Below are 16386 nucleotides of genomic sequence, written 5' to 3' on the forward strand. Positions count from 1 at the left end.
AACAGGGTGGTCATACAGTGATGTAGTCATTAGTTAACAGCAGAATGCTGGGACTAGGGAATTGGTATAGACTTTTTTTAAAATAATTTGTATTTATTCATTGATTACAAATTATTTTGAGAAAATCGATAAGAACACTGGTTGTAGAATAGCGCCAGGTGAATGGCAGATCATTGTAGATATGGGTTACAAAGCTCTTTGAGCTGCGATCTTTAAGGGAATTGCCTTCCTTTTTTGATGGTTAGTATAATATACGCCCAGTGCTCTTCATTGGATTTACCAAGCAACATCGGGCCAAATATTTAGGTGACAGATAAATGCTCCAGGGGACTAGCCCGATATATTCATTTCATATCCAGTACTTCATAGCTTTTGGTTACGATTTTTCAAGCCTTAAGCAAAATGTTTGGCTTGATTATCCAATGGGAGATGGTGTTAGTTCATCTTGGATTTTCATGAAATATCAATACACTCTCTAGGTCCAGTCAAAACTTTATTTCCAGAACCATGTCGGTTGCACGTTCCTCGATACTGCAATGTTGTAAGTCAAAAGAACTCCCTTCTACTGGATTAGTAGGATGTCTAGAATTAGACTGTTTGAGTATCTATATGCTTTATGAAACAATGGTTTAGCGAAGTTTCATGCAATTTGGAGGGCATTCGATTGTGATGAGCACTGTACCCTTTAGGGGTCAAGTAGATAATAGGTTTTCATAGAACCTAATTGATAAAATACTCTTTTCTGCCATGTCGCATATTACCTAGCTATCTTTAGCAGACGCAAACCTAGAATGGAATGATTCTTTATGAGATGGCTAAGCAGTGCAGAATTAATCAAAGATATTCTTTGATTATGGTATCAGCGCAATGCATTTTACTGATATTTCTTGAGGAAACCATTTGGTATATAGCAATAATATGGACAATAACATTTAAGTAGTTTTAATTAAATTTTTTACAATTGGAATTCTGTGATCAAATTGAAGGACCATTTATACCATTTGATCTATTTTTTTTTTTTGGTTTACGTATTCACACCTTTATATCTGTGTACACATCACAAATTCATTTCTTAGTTTATCAGCTCACCACAAACCAAGATTGTGGGATCCTTCTGACAACATAGTTGCTGAACATTATTCGTTCACATCTTTCACACTACATTAATACCTTTTTTAAAATTTTTTAAACACAATCCGGCTTAAAAAACTTATAAAAGCCCTTCTTAATAGTTCTGCATTTTTTTTACATAATTGATTTATATACTATTGTAATTATTTTACAAAAAAACAAACAGGACCTCTACTGATTCTAACTGCAAAGTGTACCTCCACATCTCGCACAGAGAGACTGCACTGAAATAGATGACGGACTTCTCAAGACAGGTTTTCCAGTCTTAGTAAAAGTGAATAAGCAGTATCTCAACACTCTGTGTGAATATATATCTGCTTCACAAACAGGTATGTTCATAGTAATCTATCTTGTACATGGCAAAAGTTAGATTTGATATACCTAAGAACAAAAGCATTTAACGTGCACTATTCAATTCACAGGTTCTCAGAAGAGCGTTGCTAAAGAAAGACAGGAGAAAGGCTCCTCCTTCTTTATTCATTTACGCTGTGAAAGTGCAGTCCATAAACCCTTTAGTGGGCATGCTCCTTTCACTATCTGGTAACTGTTGCTGATCCAGAGGACAGGAGTTTGAGGCCCTCCGTCACCAGCTTCTGCCTGCGTCTGATCCCTGGTGGTTTAGTGGAAGAGGGTCACTTCTCTGCTGCTTGACTGCCCTACTGTCTCTCTCTCTGCTCGTTCTGTCTATCTTTCTGCTCTTTTGCTTTTCTCGCTCTCCTTTATTCTGACTGCTTCTGCCTTTTTGGGATTTTTGTCTGCCCTTTATCATTTTCTTTTCATTTGCTTTCTCTGGCTTTTTTTTTTTAATATTCCTCCTGCTCTCATCGCCACTGCCCTGCGATCCCCCGCTTCCCCATCCCCCTCCAGTGTCCCTTCCCACTCCATTTTCACCCCTCCCAGCTGTCCTGCCCCCCCCCTCCCACAACACTACTAAATGGCAGCTGCTGTGCGGTGAAAGTGCAGTCCACTAACCCTTTGTGGACTTTCTCCTTTCACAGCACAGCTCCGTCTGATAGCTGCTGCTGCTGCTGAACCAGAGATCAGGAGTTCAAGGCCCTCCTCCACTTGCAGGCTGCTGCCTCTGCCTCCGCCTCATTCCTGGTGGTCCCGTGGAACAGCAATGACTGCCCTTCTGTCTCTCACTCTGCTCGTTCTGCCATCTCGCTTTCTGCTCTTTTGCTTTTCTCTTTCAACTTTCATTCTGACTGCCTCTACCTTTTTGGGCTTTGCTTTCTCTGACCTTTTATGATTTTCTTTTCATTTGCGTTCTCTACCCCTTTTCTTTTTCATTTTCCTCCTGCTCTCATTGCCCCTGCGATCCCTGCTGCCCCAACCCACCTCCAGTGTCCCTTCCTGCGTTTTTCCACCTCCCAGCTGTTCAGCTCCCCCGCAGTAATACCCAATGGTGGCCGATGTGCAGCTGTGCCTCAACCTTGGACATCACACTGCCCACCACCTAGCATCTCCGAAGAAGACCGTGTGGACCCTTCACCTACCGGAACTGCAACCATGCCTTCACCCATGCCAACACACCAGCTCCACTCGCCACCCAGCTGACCAACAGTGCACCTGACCGAATCAACAGCATCCTCCTCAATGCACAAACCCTTCACAAACATGCCACGGAAATCTGGAACCTCCTCAACCCAACTTCTCCAGACAACGCATTCTTCACTGAAACCTGGACCAATCCCTGCTCAGGACCGAACATTGCCATTGCAACCAGCTACAAAATCCCCTGCAAATGCCACCCAACCGCCCAGGAGTAGGCATCGCCCACACCAACAACCTTCAACTAACCACGCACTCCAACGACTAAAGGACAACCATGGAACACCTCCACTTCCAGAACAGCCCTAACACCACCCTCTGCAGCACCCCCAGTCCCCGAATGTGGTATCTGAGGTGGAAGACCTCTCAGCTCCTTGGGCCCAGAAGGGGTACTACAGGGAGTCGGTAGGGATCCAAAGAGCAGGAGAATCGCTGTGCTGAGCTCTCTGATCTGACTCAGCATGGCAGATGGTCCTAGAAAGTCAGGTTGTGCCAGAATCAGCTGGAAGAATTTCCTCCGAAGTCAGCTGACTTCAGGAGCGAGATCAAGCAGGGTGGAGCAGTCCCCACACGTGCTCAGCAAATGCAAGTGGTACGAGAGAGGCAGAATTCCACCTTGATTTCTTGTGTTTCTTACGCTTACCTGAGGACTTGGAGTGCGACCTCTGGAGCGAATTGGTTGACTCCGGGAATGGGAACGATATCAAACCCTGGACAGGGAGCTGGACATGGCACAGAGTCTTATGCTTGCCGATGTAAAGTTTTGCTTCGTGTTCCCTGATGGCCTGTAGGTTGACCAACGCATTGTCGCTGTTGGAAATTATGGAGGTAAATGTCTCAGAGAGATGAGCGAAAGCTCCGGATTTGTGTCTGGTAGCATGGAAACATGATGTCAGTGCAGGGGAGTGGTACCTATATAGGCCCGCACATGGTTTGCAGAGGTGAATAGCATCAGTGCACGGCAACAAGGTGCAACCTTCAGAGGCACAGAGCACGGCTGAAAATTTCCAGATACAGTCAGACGCCTGGAGAATATTCAAAAGGGGAGGAACCTGCAGCAAGAAAACTCTCTAAACAATTGAAAGATTAGCAACCTTACAGAAAACAATGGAGGGTCACAAAAATAAAATAGATGCTGAGCAATGGCCTATTTTTCTACACTGAAATGAGGAAACACACAAGCCTAAGTCACACCACTGAGGTATGAGAAATACCCAGGAGAAACTAAAGACCCAAATAATTTACCTTGGGGGCAGAGTTTTGGCATGGGATTAACTGCACCACCTCCATATTTATCCCCCAAGATTACTTAATCACAGGAAAAGGAGGATATGATCAAGGACCTGAGGAAGGAGGATCGGCTAGATATGTTCCCCATGGCGGTGGAAGGCGGTGGGTTGAAGCCGATGATGCACCCAGAAGCAGAGCAGTGCTTACAAAACCACTGGAGACTGCAGGACAAGGAGATCACACACAAGCAAGCACCGCTAGACTGACTGACAGTAATTCAGCAGGATGAAGGATGCAAGCAAGCAGACAAGAGGCTGATTCAAAGACTGTGGATGGGCCCAAGCCCCGTGTGTGATCTGTCCCAGAGCATAGATACCGCAGCAAACAAAACCCAACTATTACCATTGAAAGGGTCTTTTCACCTCCACCATTCCCTTGAAAGACTACCCCTCGGTTGGGGTCAGAATTATGGTCCGCATCTCTTGGAACCCCTCTAATTTATTAAGTATTAACAACAAAAAATCACTAATATCAGCAAAAACTCTAGAGTTTGTTTGGGATATACAGACCTAACAGGGTGGATGTGAATCAGTTATTTAGCATGGTGGTGTCAAGAGAGGAGAGAGAAAGATTGGTGTTGGTTTACCCAAGGAGAGCTGAATGCAGAAAATGATGCATTATTGAAAGCAGTAGCGGATATGTGCCCGATGAAAAAAAGATTAGACTAAGATCTCGAACTGTAGTCAAAACAAGTGTGAAACATTGGCTGATTATTTAGACAGATTTAAGGATGTGTTTGAAAGATACCCAGGTATAGGCTGTCCTCCGGAAATGGCGCAGGAAGCTGTAGATGTTACTTTTGTGTACGGATTGTTACTGCATGTTAGGAGTCAGGAGTCAGGTAATGACTATCTACACTGGATAGCAGCCTACGAAGCCTGGGTGAGTTTGTGAAGTTCATTATCCATTACGCAGCGTCGCAAGAGAGAGAGTAGGAAAAGGTAGAATCGAAACTGGTGTTGCTGAAACTGCAGAATAAGCAGAAAACAGTTAAGGGTGTGGGGCAGAGGAGCCAACAGGTGAGAATCTATGCGGATTATCTCCTCATTTAGATCAGGGATATTGATTGTGTCCCAGCCCAACTGGCCCAGTTATTGGAAGATTTTGCTATGCTCTCCGGTTTAAAAGTGAATGTGGATAAATCCTGCCTCTACCCATTTAAGGAGGGGCTTCGTGATCCAGGTCTCACCATGAGTGACACGCTGGTGCAGTGGAAGACTGAAACGTTTTGCTACCTAGGACTCCAGATCTACCGCTAGTCGAATTACCTTTTTGATGGGAATCTGGGAAGAGCAGTGACGTCTATAAATCGCAGATGCGATTCTGGAGCACGCTACCACTGGCTGTGATGGGTAGGATCGCATTCGCTAAAATGGTGATCCTAATTCGGCTCAGTACTATTTTACGAATTTGCCAATGTACGTGCCTGCTTCCTTTTTAGCCGCTTAGAAAAACAGATCAGGGATTTCATCTGGGGCAATGCCAGACATAGGATAGCATTGAAAATACTGTACCTGCCGACAGGCCAAGGCGGGCTGGCGGCTCCTTGTTTTGAACATTACTATCTAGCCTCTCAATTACAGTGGATTGCGCAGTGGCTGTCAGATAGGCATTGTGCAGACACGGAAACTACGCAGCCGCCCTACCTTCTGGAGCATATAGTCAAGCTATTCCACCCGAGGTTACGACTGCGACCACCGGAACCTCTGCTGCTTGCTGTGGCTTATAAATGCTTTCGTAGGAGTCTATACATAATGCTTAGTGTGAACCCCTACGCGCTGGCGATACCCTTAGAGGGAACTCCCAGTGGGCAAGCGGTACTGACAACACTTGCAATCAGGGAGTGGCAAGAAAAAGGCATCCAAACTCTCTGAGACATATACCATGAGGGGACGCTCACACCATACACAACACTCGTAGACAAAGAGGGACAATAGCCTGGGCAATTTTTCACTCATCGTGCGCTGGTGGCCTCAATTATGGCAAAATGGGGGGATGTTACTACAGAACCACTGACGCATCTCACCATGCAGTACCCACACGTCATGGGACTGGGCAGGCACCTGACGCGCTGGTTTGCAGCCTCACTCAGAACTCATGCAACGATCAGCCTTGACACACTTCGTCACAAATAGGAACAGGACCTAGGTCACCAGTTCACAGATAAGGAGTGGGCCCAGGTGCTCGAGAGCCCGACACGCATCCCCAGGAACATGCGCTTTCGGCAGATACAGTTATTCATAGTTCATAGGGCAAACCTCATGCCTGCGAAAATGAACCAATATTTTAATTATGGAGATGCCCCATGCCCGAGGTGCATTGATAGTGGGGCTGACTTGATACATATGTTCTGGTGCTGCACCAGGGTGGGTACATACTGGAGTGAGGTGGCCGCACCTCTGCATGTTTGTACTGGTCAGGAGCTGACTTTTGATTGGCTCACATATTTATTACACACGTTTCGCAGGACACCCAACACAAAAGTTACATCCAGATTTTTAGATCTGGGAATGATAGTGGACAAGAGGCTGATTAGTAGAAGATGGAAAGCACCAGATCCCCCCCGCCTCCCCCCCCCCACATACAGGTTGGCGTCATTCTATGCTTGCGGGGTCCAAAGTGGAAAGCCTCGCCATCAAACTCTAAGAAACCCTGGGACTGTGTAAGATCCCGATCACCACATATTGGGACACTATCTACAGCTAGCCAACGTTTTTGCTCAAAATGTATCTAAGTATCAAACTAACTGAATTTGCCAATGCTTGTTCGTGGTGGAGTAAGACGTGCATATTTACTGTATCCTGTAAAATCAATACCTCAGGAACTCTACAATGAATCATTTTCGCTGTGGTTTCTAAAATACATAAACATACAGTCTATTTATATACATTGGTGTTGGGTTTCTTGAGGGTCTCAGTTATTTTTTCTGCAATTGTTTTGGTGCTGTATGGAGCTTAACACTTGTTCCGTTGTGTAAGCCTTGCAGCTCAGAGCCACAGCTAACCAGGGTTGAGCTAGAGTGTTTAAAAAATGACACCTACAGGTTCTAAAGGGGTTGGTAAGTGTATTCCACAGTGAGGTTGGGCACCCACACAATATAATACACTCCATTTCCTCGCATTGTTCTTGTGAGGGACAGATGTTATCATAGTACTGGACAATGAAACCATGAAATGTTTGCCACCCATCATTCAACTACGATGGGTTTAACTTAACATGTGTTATGGTTACTTATGTTCCATGTTATGTATTTATGACAATATACAACATGATGAAAAAAAGTACAATCACTTCAACATGTTATCGCATCACTAGTCAAATGTGCTAACACTTCATACTGTTAAATGGCATTTGTGCTAGGAGCACTGATCATGTTACAATAACCTGATTTTAAAACACGTCAGTATTTAGTGCTTATTTTACATTTTTAAAATTTACCTCTTGTAGGAACAGAGGAGTCAGAGACACTACGCGATCTAGCCGCAGCTGGAGATTTTAAATTGTGAGACACAGCTCCTGGTGACATGCTGCTGTTTGCATTGTGCTCTGTAAACACACTGGGTGACTGTGCCATATGTGAAAATGATGCTGATTGGCTAGGCTGCTCCCAGGTTCGACAGTATGCTTTTCTAGAGGAATCTGGTGAAAGGTGCTGGCTTAAACCTTCAATTGATTCTGGAGTACCAGGACCAGATGCTGTGGGAAATGTAAAAATTACCAATCAGTACAATGAATACAACATAAGGTGACAAACTATATTGTGAAAGAAGAGGATAAGGGAATACTTTGTATATAAATAATCATAACTGTAAATGGTTTTCATGCTATTATGTAATCCAAAGCTGAAACAAGCATCTGACATCATCCTCACAAGTACTTCACAGCTTTAAGTTTAGTTCACATTTACAGTTTATATGTAAACAGCATACAAAAATAAATATCTTCATCTCCATCAATCAGATGTATGCATTTCTAAAAGAGTTAAGAAGACAAGGAGATTAAACACTTTAAATGTATAGGTCTCGTTCAATCATATCCTGTGTTGTTCGGAAATTACATTCAAAAGACGTGATCAAAGTAATGGAAAGGTTAAAGCTTTTTTACATCACTGTGATTAATAAAGTTGCTATTTGAATCAGAAAATAATTGGGCAGAGAACAGCAATATTTCCAGCAACCCATAGCCTAATCCACCCTTAAAGTAATGCTTTGCTGTTGAGAACAAAAGTCTCAAAAAAGAGCCTGAAGAAACATTACCCTCAGTCAAGAGTCTTGCAAGCCAATCTTAGATATGTGAAACCAAGATAGGATAATGACTTCCTTTGAACCAAGGGGCAGCAAGTCCTTCCCAATTCTCTTTGAGTGAACACTTTTTAAAAAACTAGGTTATTACAATGACTGCTCTGGCTCAGTTTCTCTATATTTCACAACAGAAGCCTGTGACAGGTTTAGGGAAACTTCAGGCATTAAACATAATTTAAAAAACAATCCACATACAATGAAGTGTGGCATAGCTGCCAAAGATGGAGGCCACAGCCTACAGATGCTTTGATAAATTCCAAAATATCCTGCGCCATCCTACTATGTTAACCACTGCCCTAAGGGAAAAAATACCCATCATTTTGGCACCCACCTGATTGCTAAATGGTGGCTACTATCTCCCCCTCCCCACATGATCATGCCATCCAACACCATTTCACCAACACCGGCCCTGAAGGCTGCACTGGCCAGAACCAGTGGTGGCATGCCCTGGGTGTGCAGGGGAGGGGTGGATCATGGTATGGGGGCTAACTGTGAGGCACAGGAGTCTGCATCCCTGGAATCCCGCTGCTGCGGCTTAGAAAGGCTTGAAAGGTATGGGGTCACAAGGACTCAGAGGTATTGACACCAACTCCAAGAATGTGGCTGCTTGTTAAACTGTGATGCTAAGTGGCGAGTACGGCTGAGTCAGAGAACTGGCAGCAGTAGAGCGAGGAGCATGCCCTGCATTACACAGATTCCGTTAAGATCGCAGGAGCGAAGAGAAACGATTAGAGCCATGATCAGCAATGAAAACATTTTCTATTTCCCTCCTCCCCAAACCTACTTCCTGAGCTCTATGGGCTGTTACCAGAGGACCGTTTGCCTCTCATCATGGCATCAGGGGCTGCCCTGAGAGACTGCACAAATGGGCCTTTAAGCAACTTGAGGTTATTGAACAGTGGTCCATGGAGGAACACAAGTTGAGCTGAATTCCACATGTGATACGCCCTGGAAATATGGCCTAGTCAATTGACAAGTTAAATGACAGCAATATGTGGCCCATACTTGGGGAAAATAATAAGAAGGAAAAGGCATAATTTGACAAAATAGTGAGAGTAGGAACATTTGAAGAAAAGGTCACACAAAAAAGGCTCACGAGACAATAGCGCAGGAAAGGCATTGTCTCTGCCAAACTACAAACAGTGGGTACCAACACCTCAGCAGGATATAGGCCTGGGGTGCGACTGAAACCTGGTACTCACTGGCAGATCTCCAGGTGTGATTGCGGACAGCAAAGTCCTAGCCACTCTGCGACTGGTTGGGAACCATCAGGTTTGGGAAGTGCACTTACAGCTAGCTCCTCCTCCCTGCTGGGAGGAGATAAATGAATAATGGCAAGGGATAGGCCACCGTGCTACAGGGCAAAATTGATAACTATACACAACATATCACTGTAGTGCCCACACAGAGGCAGCTGTGACTCGAGAGACAATGAGAGCAGCAGCAGAGATGGTGACCCCCTTGATGATTCTTTAAGCCATTTAAGCAACCTATGTTGCCCTGGTGGGTAAGATTAAAGGTGGGAGGGTGCAAGTCTCCTTCTTCAATCTGGACTTGGTAATATGAGAGATCAGATGGCTGAGGAAGATCTCTACAACTAAAGACCAGTCACAGACCTTCCAGGCAGAGTTTACTCATCTTGAGTAGACCACTAAAGACAAGTTACAGACTCTCCAGACAGATATTGTCCATCCATGAAAAGCTACTGCACATTTAGAGAAGTGGGCTTAGGATGATTAGGGAAAGGTGCTCCACTATGCCCCTGATCACCTGGATACTGAACTATCTGGACTGCTATAATTTTGAGCAGCACCTTGCAAAAGTGATTTAGAAATGGATTCCTTCAGGATTATGGTCTTTCTCGACCACACGGCCAATGGTGCTAAACATCATATCTTGAAGTTAAAAAGAAGCTAAAAGCAATGTAAATTAACTATGTGTTGTTTCTGGCTAGGCTGAAGCTGGCCTTTCAGTGGCGATCATATTTTCTGACACACAAGAAAGTGGCTGAGACAAAAGAGGCTAAAGGGGTAGAGTAGAGACACCAACAGCGACTGCTGTGCCACAGAGCTCAAAGATCTCTCAGGCTTGAAGGAACACCAAACACCAAGATGACGAACCACTATGAAGAAACCAACTACAACAGAGGCAATAAGGGTGAAGGGTCTGGGGCCCTTGGTTAAAGAACACTGAAGGTGACAAAAGGTGTTTTGGCTTGAGTTACTGTTGAGCAAAATGGTTTACAACGTATTGAATGTTGGAAAATTTTAATAAAAGATTTAAACCATAAAACACTTCATGACTGTTTAGTATGCTGCTGTGTGTTCCCCTTTTTCTCTCTCAACCCTTTGGTGTGTGGAGGGTAGTCGTACTTGGGAGAAGGGCAAGGCAGTGTCTTCCCCACCCCCTTGGTAGTAGCTACCACGTTCCTGGAAATCAAAATAAATGTTTTCAGTCAAAGACAGAATAGTGGAGCGTTTTAGGGGTCATAGGATGGTGTCTCTGTGATTCTGCTAAATATTAGTGCCAAAATGTCAGCATTTTTGTTAATACAAATGGTAGGATAAGGTTTGATAGGAACATAGAGGGTGTGATCACATATATCTGTTTTGGAACCTATTGACTGTAAATAGGTAAATTCAAAGCGAGATGGGGCCACAGTTGTTTGGAGGCTGTGCCAGGGCCGGCCTAAGGCATGTGCAAGCTGTGCAACTGCACAGGGCCGCCAAACCCCAGGGGCCGCCACGCCAATATATATCCTTAGATACATATTTGTGTGGCGGCCCCTGGCAGGGATTTGGCGGCCTCGGGCCCCCTACCTACACTCCCTGCTCAGGGCCTCCGTGAGCCTAGAGCCGGCCCTGGCTGTGCAGCTTCACAGGCAAGGTCTCCCATAGTCTATTCATTTTATATAACAATCATACTGTTAAATACTGCCATATAGCTCATAATTGGAAATAAAATACCTAAAACCATGATTATTGTTCCAAAGGTGTGGCTTCTGGCTTTAATTGCAACATAGAAAAATAGCAAACGTACATACCAGGCAGATTAATTGTTTGATCACCGAGAAAAAGACGTCGGGCAATACTTCTTCTATACCAAGCTCTTGGAAATGCCAGAATTTCACTAAGTCGCCGCATATCATATTTGAATGAAGCAGATCCAATGTCACACACAGCTGGTAAAGAGAACATTGAAAAATAGTTAAAAATAAGTTTAGGAAATGTTTTCTATCTCAACTGGTTAAGGCAAAGTTTTCATAGATAAGAAAACAAATCTTGTGAAACTAAAAAGAGCATTATCAGATGATTTTTGCCATTTGTGGCTACTCTTTGCCCACACTGTCTAGTCTCAATTTTTCAAATTATAAATAGATTTCTAATATTAGGCACAACAAATGAGCTCCAAGAAAACAAAAACTCAACTACGTAAACTGTCTGCACTATATAGTAATTTGTAGTCACACCATCTGCAAATTATAATATAAATCTAGACACTTGCCATGAGTGAATCATAAAGAAGGCTAGCCATGTTCAAACTTAGGAGCATGAAAACCTGCATGAAAATTCTCCCTTAATAATTCCAATCAATCTTCATTGTGACACAAAAGCACAAGTTACTTACCTTCGGTAACGATATATCTGTAAGAAACAGTAGTTAGTATTAGATTCCTTAACTTAAAATATCCCCAGGGGTCAGTCTGGATCCAGGAACCTTTGCGTAGCAGTACCCCGGCTTGTCGCTAGGCGTCGTCTGCGGCTCCGCGTCCATCGTCGTTGGCGCTGGGAGGACGTCGCCGGAGTACTTAGACGCCGCCCTCACGCGCTGACGTCAGTTCTTATACACAGCTTTTCCGTGCCAGAAACGCAGAGCCATGATAAAAACCAACACTGGTGCCATAAAACTAGGGCCCTGAAAGGGGATGACCTTAACCCTAGATATCGGTTCGCAGAACGGGGAGGATGGGTGGGTCAGTAAGGAATCTAATACTAACTACTGTTTCTTACAGATATATCGTTCCCGAAGGTAAGTAACTTGTGCATCTGAAAGAAGCAGGTTAGTATTAGATTCCTTACCTTAGAATAGATACCCCAGCAATACCAACCCCGGTGGTGGGTCTGCGAACCAATAATCACACCAGAAAGTCCTGGAGAACGGAACGGCCGAAAAAGCCATCACTCCGGACTTGGCTGTCCAGGCAGTAGTGTCTTGTGAACGTGTGCAGCGAGGCCCACGTAGCTGCCTGACAGATGTCCTTCAAGGGGACTCCCCGACCCAGGGCAGTAGAAGCCGCCGTCTGCCGAGTGGAATGGGCACACAGCCCCACAGGAGGCTCCTTTTTAGCCAGTGAACAACAAGCATTGATGCACAAAATGACCCATCGAGAAATGGTCAGTTTGTGCACCGCCTGTCCCTTCTTAGCGCCCATGTAACCAACAAAGAGTTGGTCATCCACCTGGAACTGGAGTGTGCGATCCAGTTAGTATGAGAGCGCACGTTTTGGGTCCAGACGGTGGAGCCTCTCTTCCTCTTTCGAGGGATGCGGAGGCGGAAAGAAGGTGGGCAAAGTGATGGGCTGCCCGATGTGGAAGGCTGTGATGACCTTGGGCAGGAAAGAGGAACGTGTCCGTAAAACAACTTTGTCCGGATGGACAGAAAGTAAAGGAGGTTTAGAAGAAAGAGCCTGGAGCTCACTCACCCTCCTGGCAGAGGTGATGGCAACCAGGAATGTAGCCTTAAAAGTGAAAAGACGAAGAGGACAGTTATGAAGTGGCTCGAAGGGAGCGCACATCAAATAAGTCAGAACAAGATTGAAGTCCCACTGAGGCATCACAAAAGGAACAGGGGGGAACATGTGAGTGATGCCCTTCAAGAACCAATTTACTAATGGGGACTTGAAAAGAGAGGGCTAATCGGGGAGCCTTAAGAAGGCAGAGAGGTAGCCCTTAAGAGTGCCCAGAGCAGAGCCCTGCTGGGCAAGAGAAAGAAGAAAGAGGAGAACCTCAGAAAGGGGGCAGAGAGTGGGTCCACAGCCTTTGCTGTGCGCCATTCCACAAATTTGTTCCACCTGCAGGCGTATACCGACTTTGTGGAGGGACGCCTGGCTGCCAGAATCACATTGCAGACTTCAGGAAGCAAGTCAAATGGCCTCAACTGTCGCCGCTCAATCTCCACGCATGGAGGTGGAGGCTGGACAGGTTCGGGTGGAGGACCGTCCCCTGCTGCTGCGACAGAAGGTCCTCCTGAAGAGGCAGACGAATCGGGGGATCGACTGACATGCTGACTAGCTCGGGATACCAGTATCTTCGTGCACAGTCCGAAGCCACAAGGATGACTTGGGCCCAGTCGCGCCTGATCTTCTTCAGCACTCTGGGCAGAAGTGGTATAGGCGGAAAGGCGTACAACAGACCGCAGCTCCACTTGCGACGAAAAGCATCTCCGAGCGAGTGCCGCCTTGGAAATTCCAACGCGCAGAACTGATGACATTGCGCGTTCTCTTCTGTGGCGAATAGATCTAACCAAGGCTCTCCCCACTGCTGAAAGAGACCTTGCGCCACGTCCGAGTTCAGACGCCATTCATGATCCATCATGCACCGCCGGCTGAGTTCGTCCGCCCTGGCGTTCAGGGAACCTGCCAGGTGTTGAACCACCAGGGTCACGCCCTGATGTTCCAGCCATTGCCAGAGACGCAGAGCCTCCTGGCATAGGGTCCACGACTCCACCCCGCCCTGTTTGTTGCAGTACCACATGGCGGTGGTGTTGTCCGTGAACATGTGCACTACACTCCCCCGGATAGAGGGGAGGAATGCTTTCAGTGCAAGTCGGATCGCCCGAAGCTCCAGAAGGTTGATATGGAGCCGGGACTCCGCCGGAGACCAAAAGCCTCTGATCTCCGCTTCTCCCATGTGGCTTCCCCAGTCCAGGAGGGACGCGTCCGTCACAACTACGTGCTCCGGTTGGGGAAGGGAGAGGAATCTGCCGCTGACCCAATCGCGGTCCGTGAGCCACCACTGCAACTGTCTTGCAGTGCCCTCCAAGATCAAGACATGGTCGGACAAGTTGCCCTGATGCTGGGCCCACTGAAACTTCAGGTCCCACTGCAGAGCCCGCATCCGCCACCTGGCGTGATGCACCAGAAGAATGCAGGAGGCCATCAGCCCCAGAAGTCGCAGCGTCAACCTGACCGAGATTCGGGATAAAGGCTGAAAGATCGGAATCAGAGCCTGAATATCCCGACCTCACTGTTCGGGAGGATAAACCCAAAACTGTGCCGAGTCGAGAACTGCTCCGATGAAGAGGAGCACAGGTGTGACTTCGGCATATTGATGGAGAACCCCAGCAGGCGCAGGAGGTCGGCCGTAGTCTGGAGGTGGCTTATGACTGTCTGGGGCGAGCCCGCCTTCAACAACCAGTCGTTGAGATAGGGGAAGACTGACATCCCTAATCTGCGCAGATGAGCTGCGACCACCGCCATCACTTTCGTGAACACCCGATGGGCGCTGGTAAGGACGAAGGGGAGCACGGTAAACTGAAAGTGCTCGTGGCCTACCGTGAACCGCAGGTAGCGCCGGTGGGCCGGCAGGACAGGGATGTGAAAATAAGCGTCCTGCAAATCCAACGCTACCATCCAGTCTCCCGGGTCCAGGGCAGCTAAGACCTGAGCCAGAGTCAGCATCTTGAACTTCTCCTTCTGGAGGAAGCCGTTGACGTTCCGCATGTCCAAGACAGGGCGTAGGCCCCCTTTGCATTTCTTGGGAACCAGAAAGTAGCGGGAATAACAACCACACCCTACTTCTGGCCCAGAAACGCGCTCGATGGCCCCCTTGGCAAAGAGGGCTGTAACTTTCTCTTGCAGAAGTTGCAAGTGATCCCCCGACACGCGGTGGTACTGCGGTGGCATGGCTGGAGGGGTCGCCTCGAAGGGGAGGGAGTAGCCCCTTCGAATGATTTGCAGCACCCACCTGTCCGATGTGATGTTGCGCCAGTAGAGGAGGTGATGGCGAACGCTGCTACCCACTGGCGCTAAATGGGCCTGAAAGCTCGGACTAAGAGGACTTTGAGGCGGATGCTGCGGGGGTGGATGTGGACTGACCTCACCGTTGTCCCCTGGCACCGCCACGGCAGTTACCACGTCTGCCACCGCGCTGGATGTTAGTTTGCGGCCCGTGGCTGGCAGGACGTGTGGGGGTGCCCCTTCCTTGGCCACGAAAGGAGCGAAAGGCAGCAGTTTGCTGTCACGGAGCCGATAGGCCCAAGGACTTGGCCGTAGCTCTGGAGTCCCTAAAGCGCTCAAGCGCACAAACTGCCTTGTCGCCAAAGAGGCGACGGCCATCAAACGGCATGTCCATAAGGGTGTTCTGGACATCAGCCGAAATATTGGCAGACCTCAGCCAGGCATGGCGGCGAACCGCCACCGTCGTTGCAAACGCCCGGCCTAGTGAGTCCGTGGTATCCAGCCCACATCGAATAGAATACCGTGCCGCATCTCGCCCCTCCGCAAGGGCTTGGGCGAGTTTAACCCGGGCCTCCTCCAGGCATTGTGGCAGCATGTCCGCAACCGTGTCCCACAGAGAGTGGGTATAACGGCCCAAAGGCAAGCGGTGTTGACCGACCGCAACCCCAAACTAAGTGAGGAGAACATCTTTTTTACGTACTGTTCATACCTTTTTGATTCAGGGGGAGCTGTCGGGAATGCGGTCTGGGAATTGGAGGCCTGGATAACCAGGCTCTCGGGGGTGGGATGGGTGGGCAGGAAACAAATTCCTATCTACAGGTGGACATGTAGCGGGCCTGGACCAAGTGCCCAAAAGAACGTCAGTTAAGGCCTCATTGAACAGCAGTAGAGGCTCCGAAGAGCTTGCCTGCAGTTTGAGGACCTCAGTGAGGAGGTTAGTCCTCACGGTCGCGATGGGGAGCTCAAGATACAAGGCCTTGGCTGCCCTCGTCAACACCACACTATAGGCAGCCCCCTCCTCCGTAGCCATGGTAGGAGGGGAGACAAATCCAGTGTCTGGCGAAGTGTCCAAACCACTGGCCTCCCCTAGTTCACCTGCCCAGTCCTGAAAATACTGGCACTCCCATGCCAGAGGGTCCTCAGACCCCTCCCAGA

General features: G+C 47.3%; 1 protein-coding gene across 15 annotated transcripts in view; it reads right to left on the reverse strand.

Moving 5' to 3' along the window:
• BLTP1 (bridge-like lipid transfer protein family member 1) overlaps nt 1-16386 on the reverse strand; it is a 2102388-nt gene that overhangs the window by 264821 nt on the left and 1821181 nt on the right. For all 15 annotated transcript variants that reach the window (XM_078676841.1, XM_078676840.1, XM_078676839.1 and 12 more), the window contains 2 exons: nt 11317-11454; nt 7411-7668 (listed from right to left, as the gene is read on the reverse strand). In XM_078676841.1, the coding sequence (XP_078532967.1) occupies nt 7411-7668; nt 11317-11454 (396 nt within the window). The remainder of the gene's footprint in view (nt 1-7410; nt 7669-11316; nt 11455-16386) is intronic.

Source organism: Lissotriton helveticus, chromosome 2_1 (genome assembly GCF_964261635.1).
Source record: "Lissotriton helveticus chromosome 2_1, aLisHel1.1, whole genome shotgun sequence".
In the NCBI taxonomy this organism is placed as follows: Eukaryota; Metazoa; Chordata; class Amphibia; order Caudata; family Salamandridae; genus Lissotriton; species Lissotriton helveticus.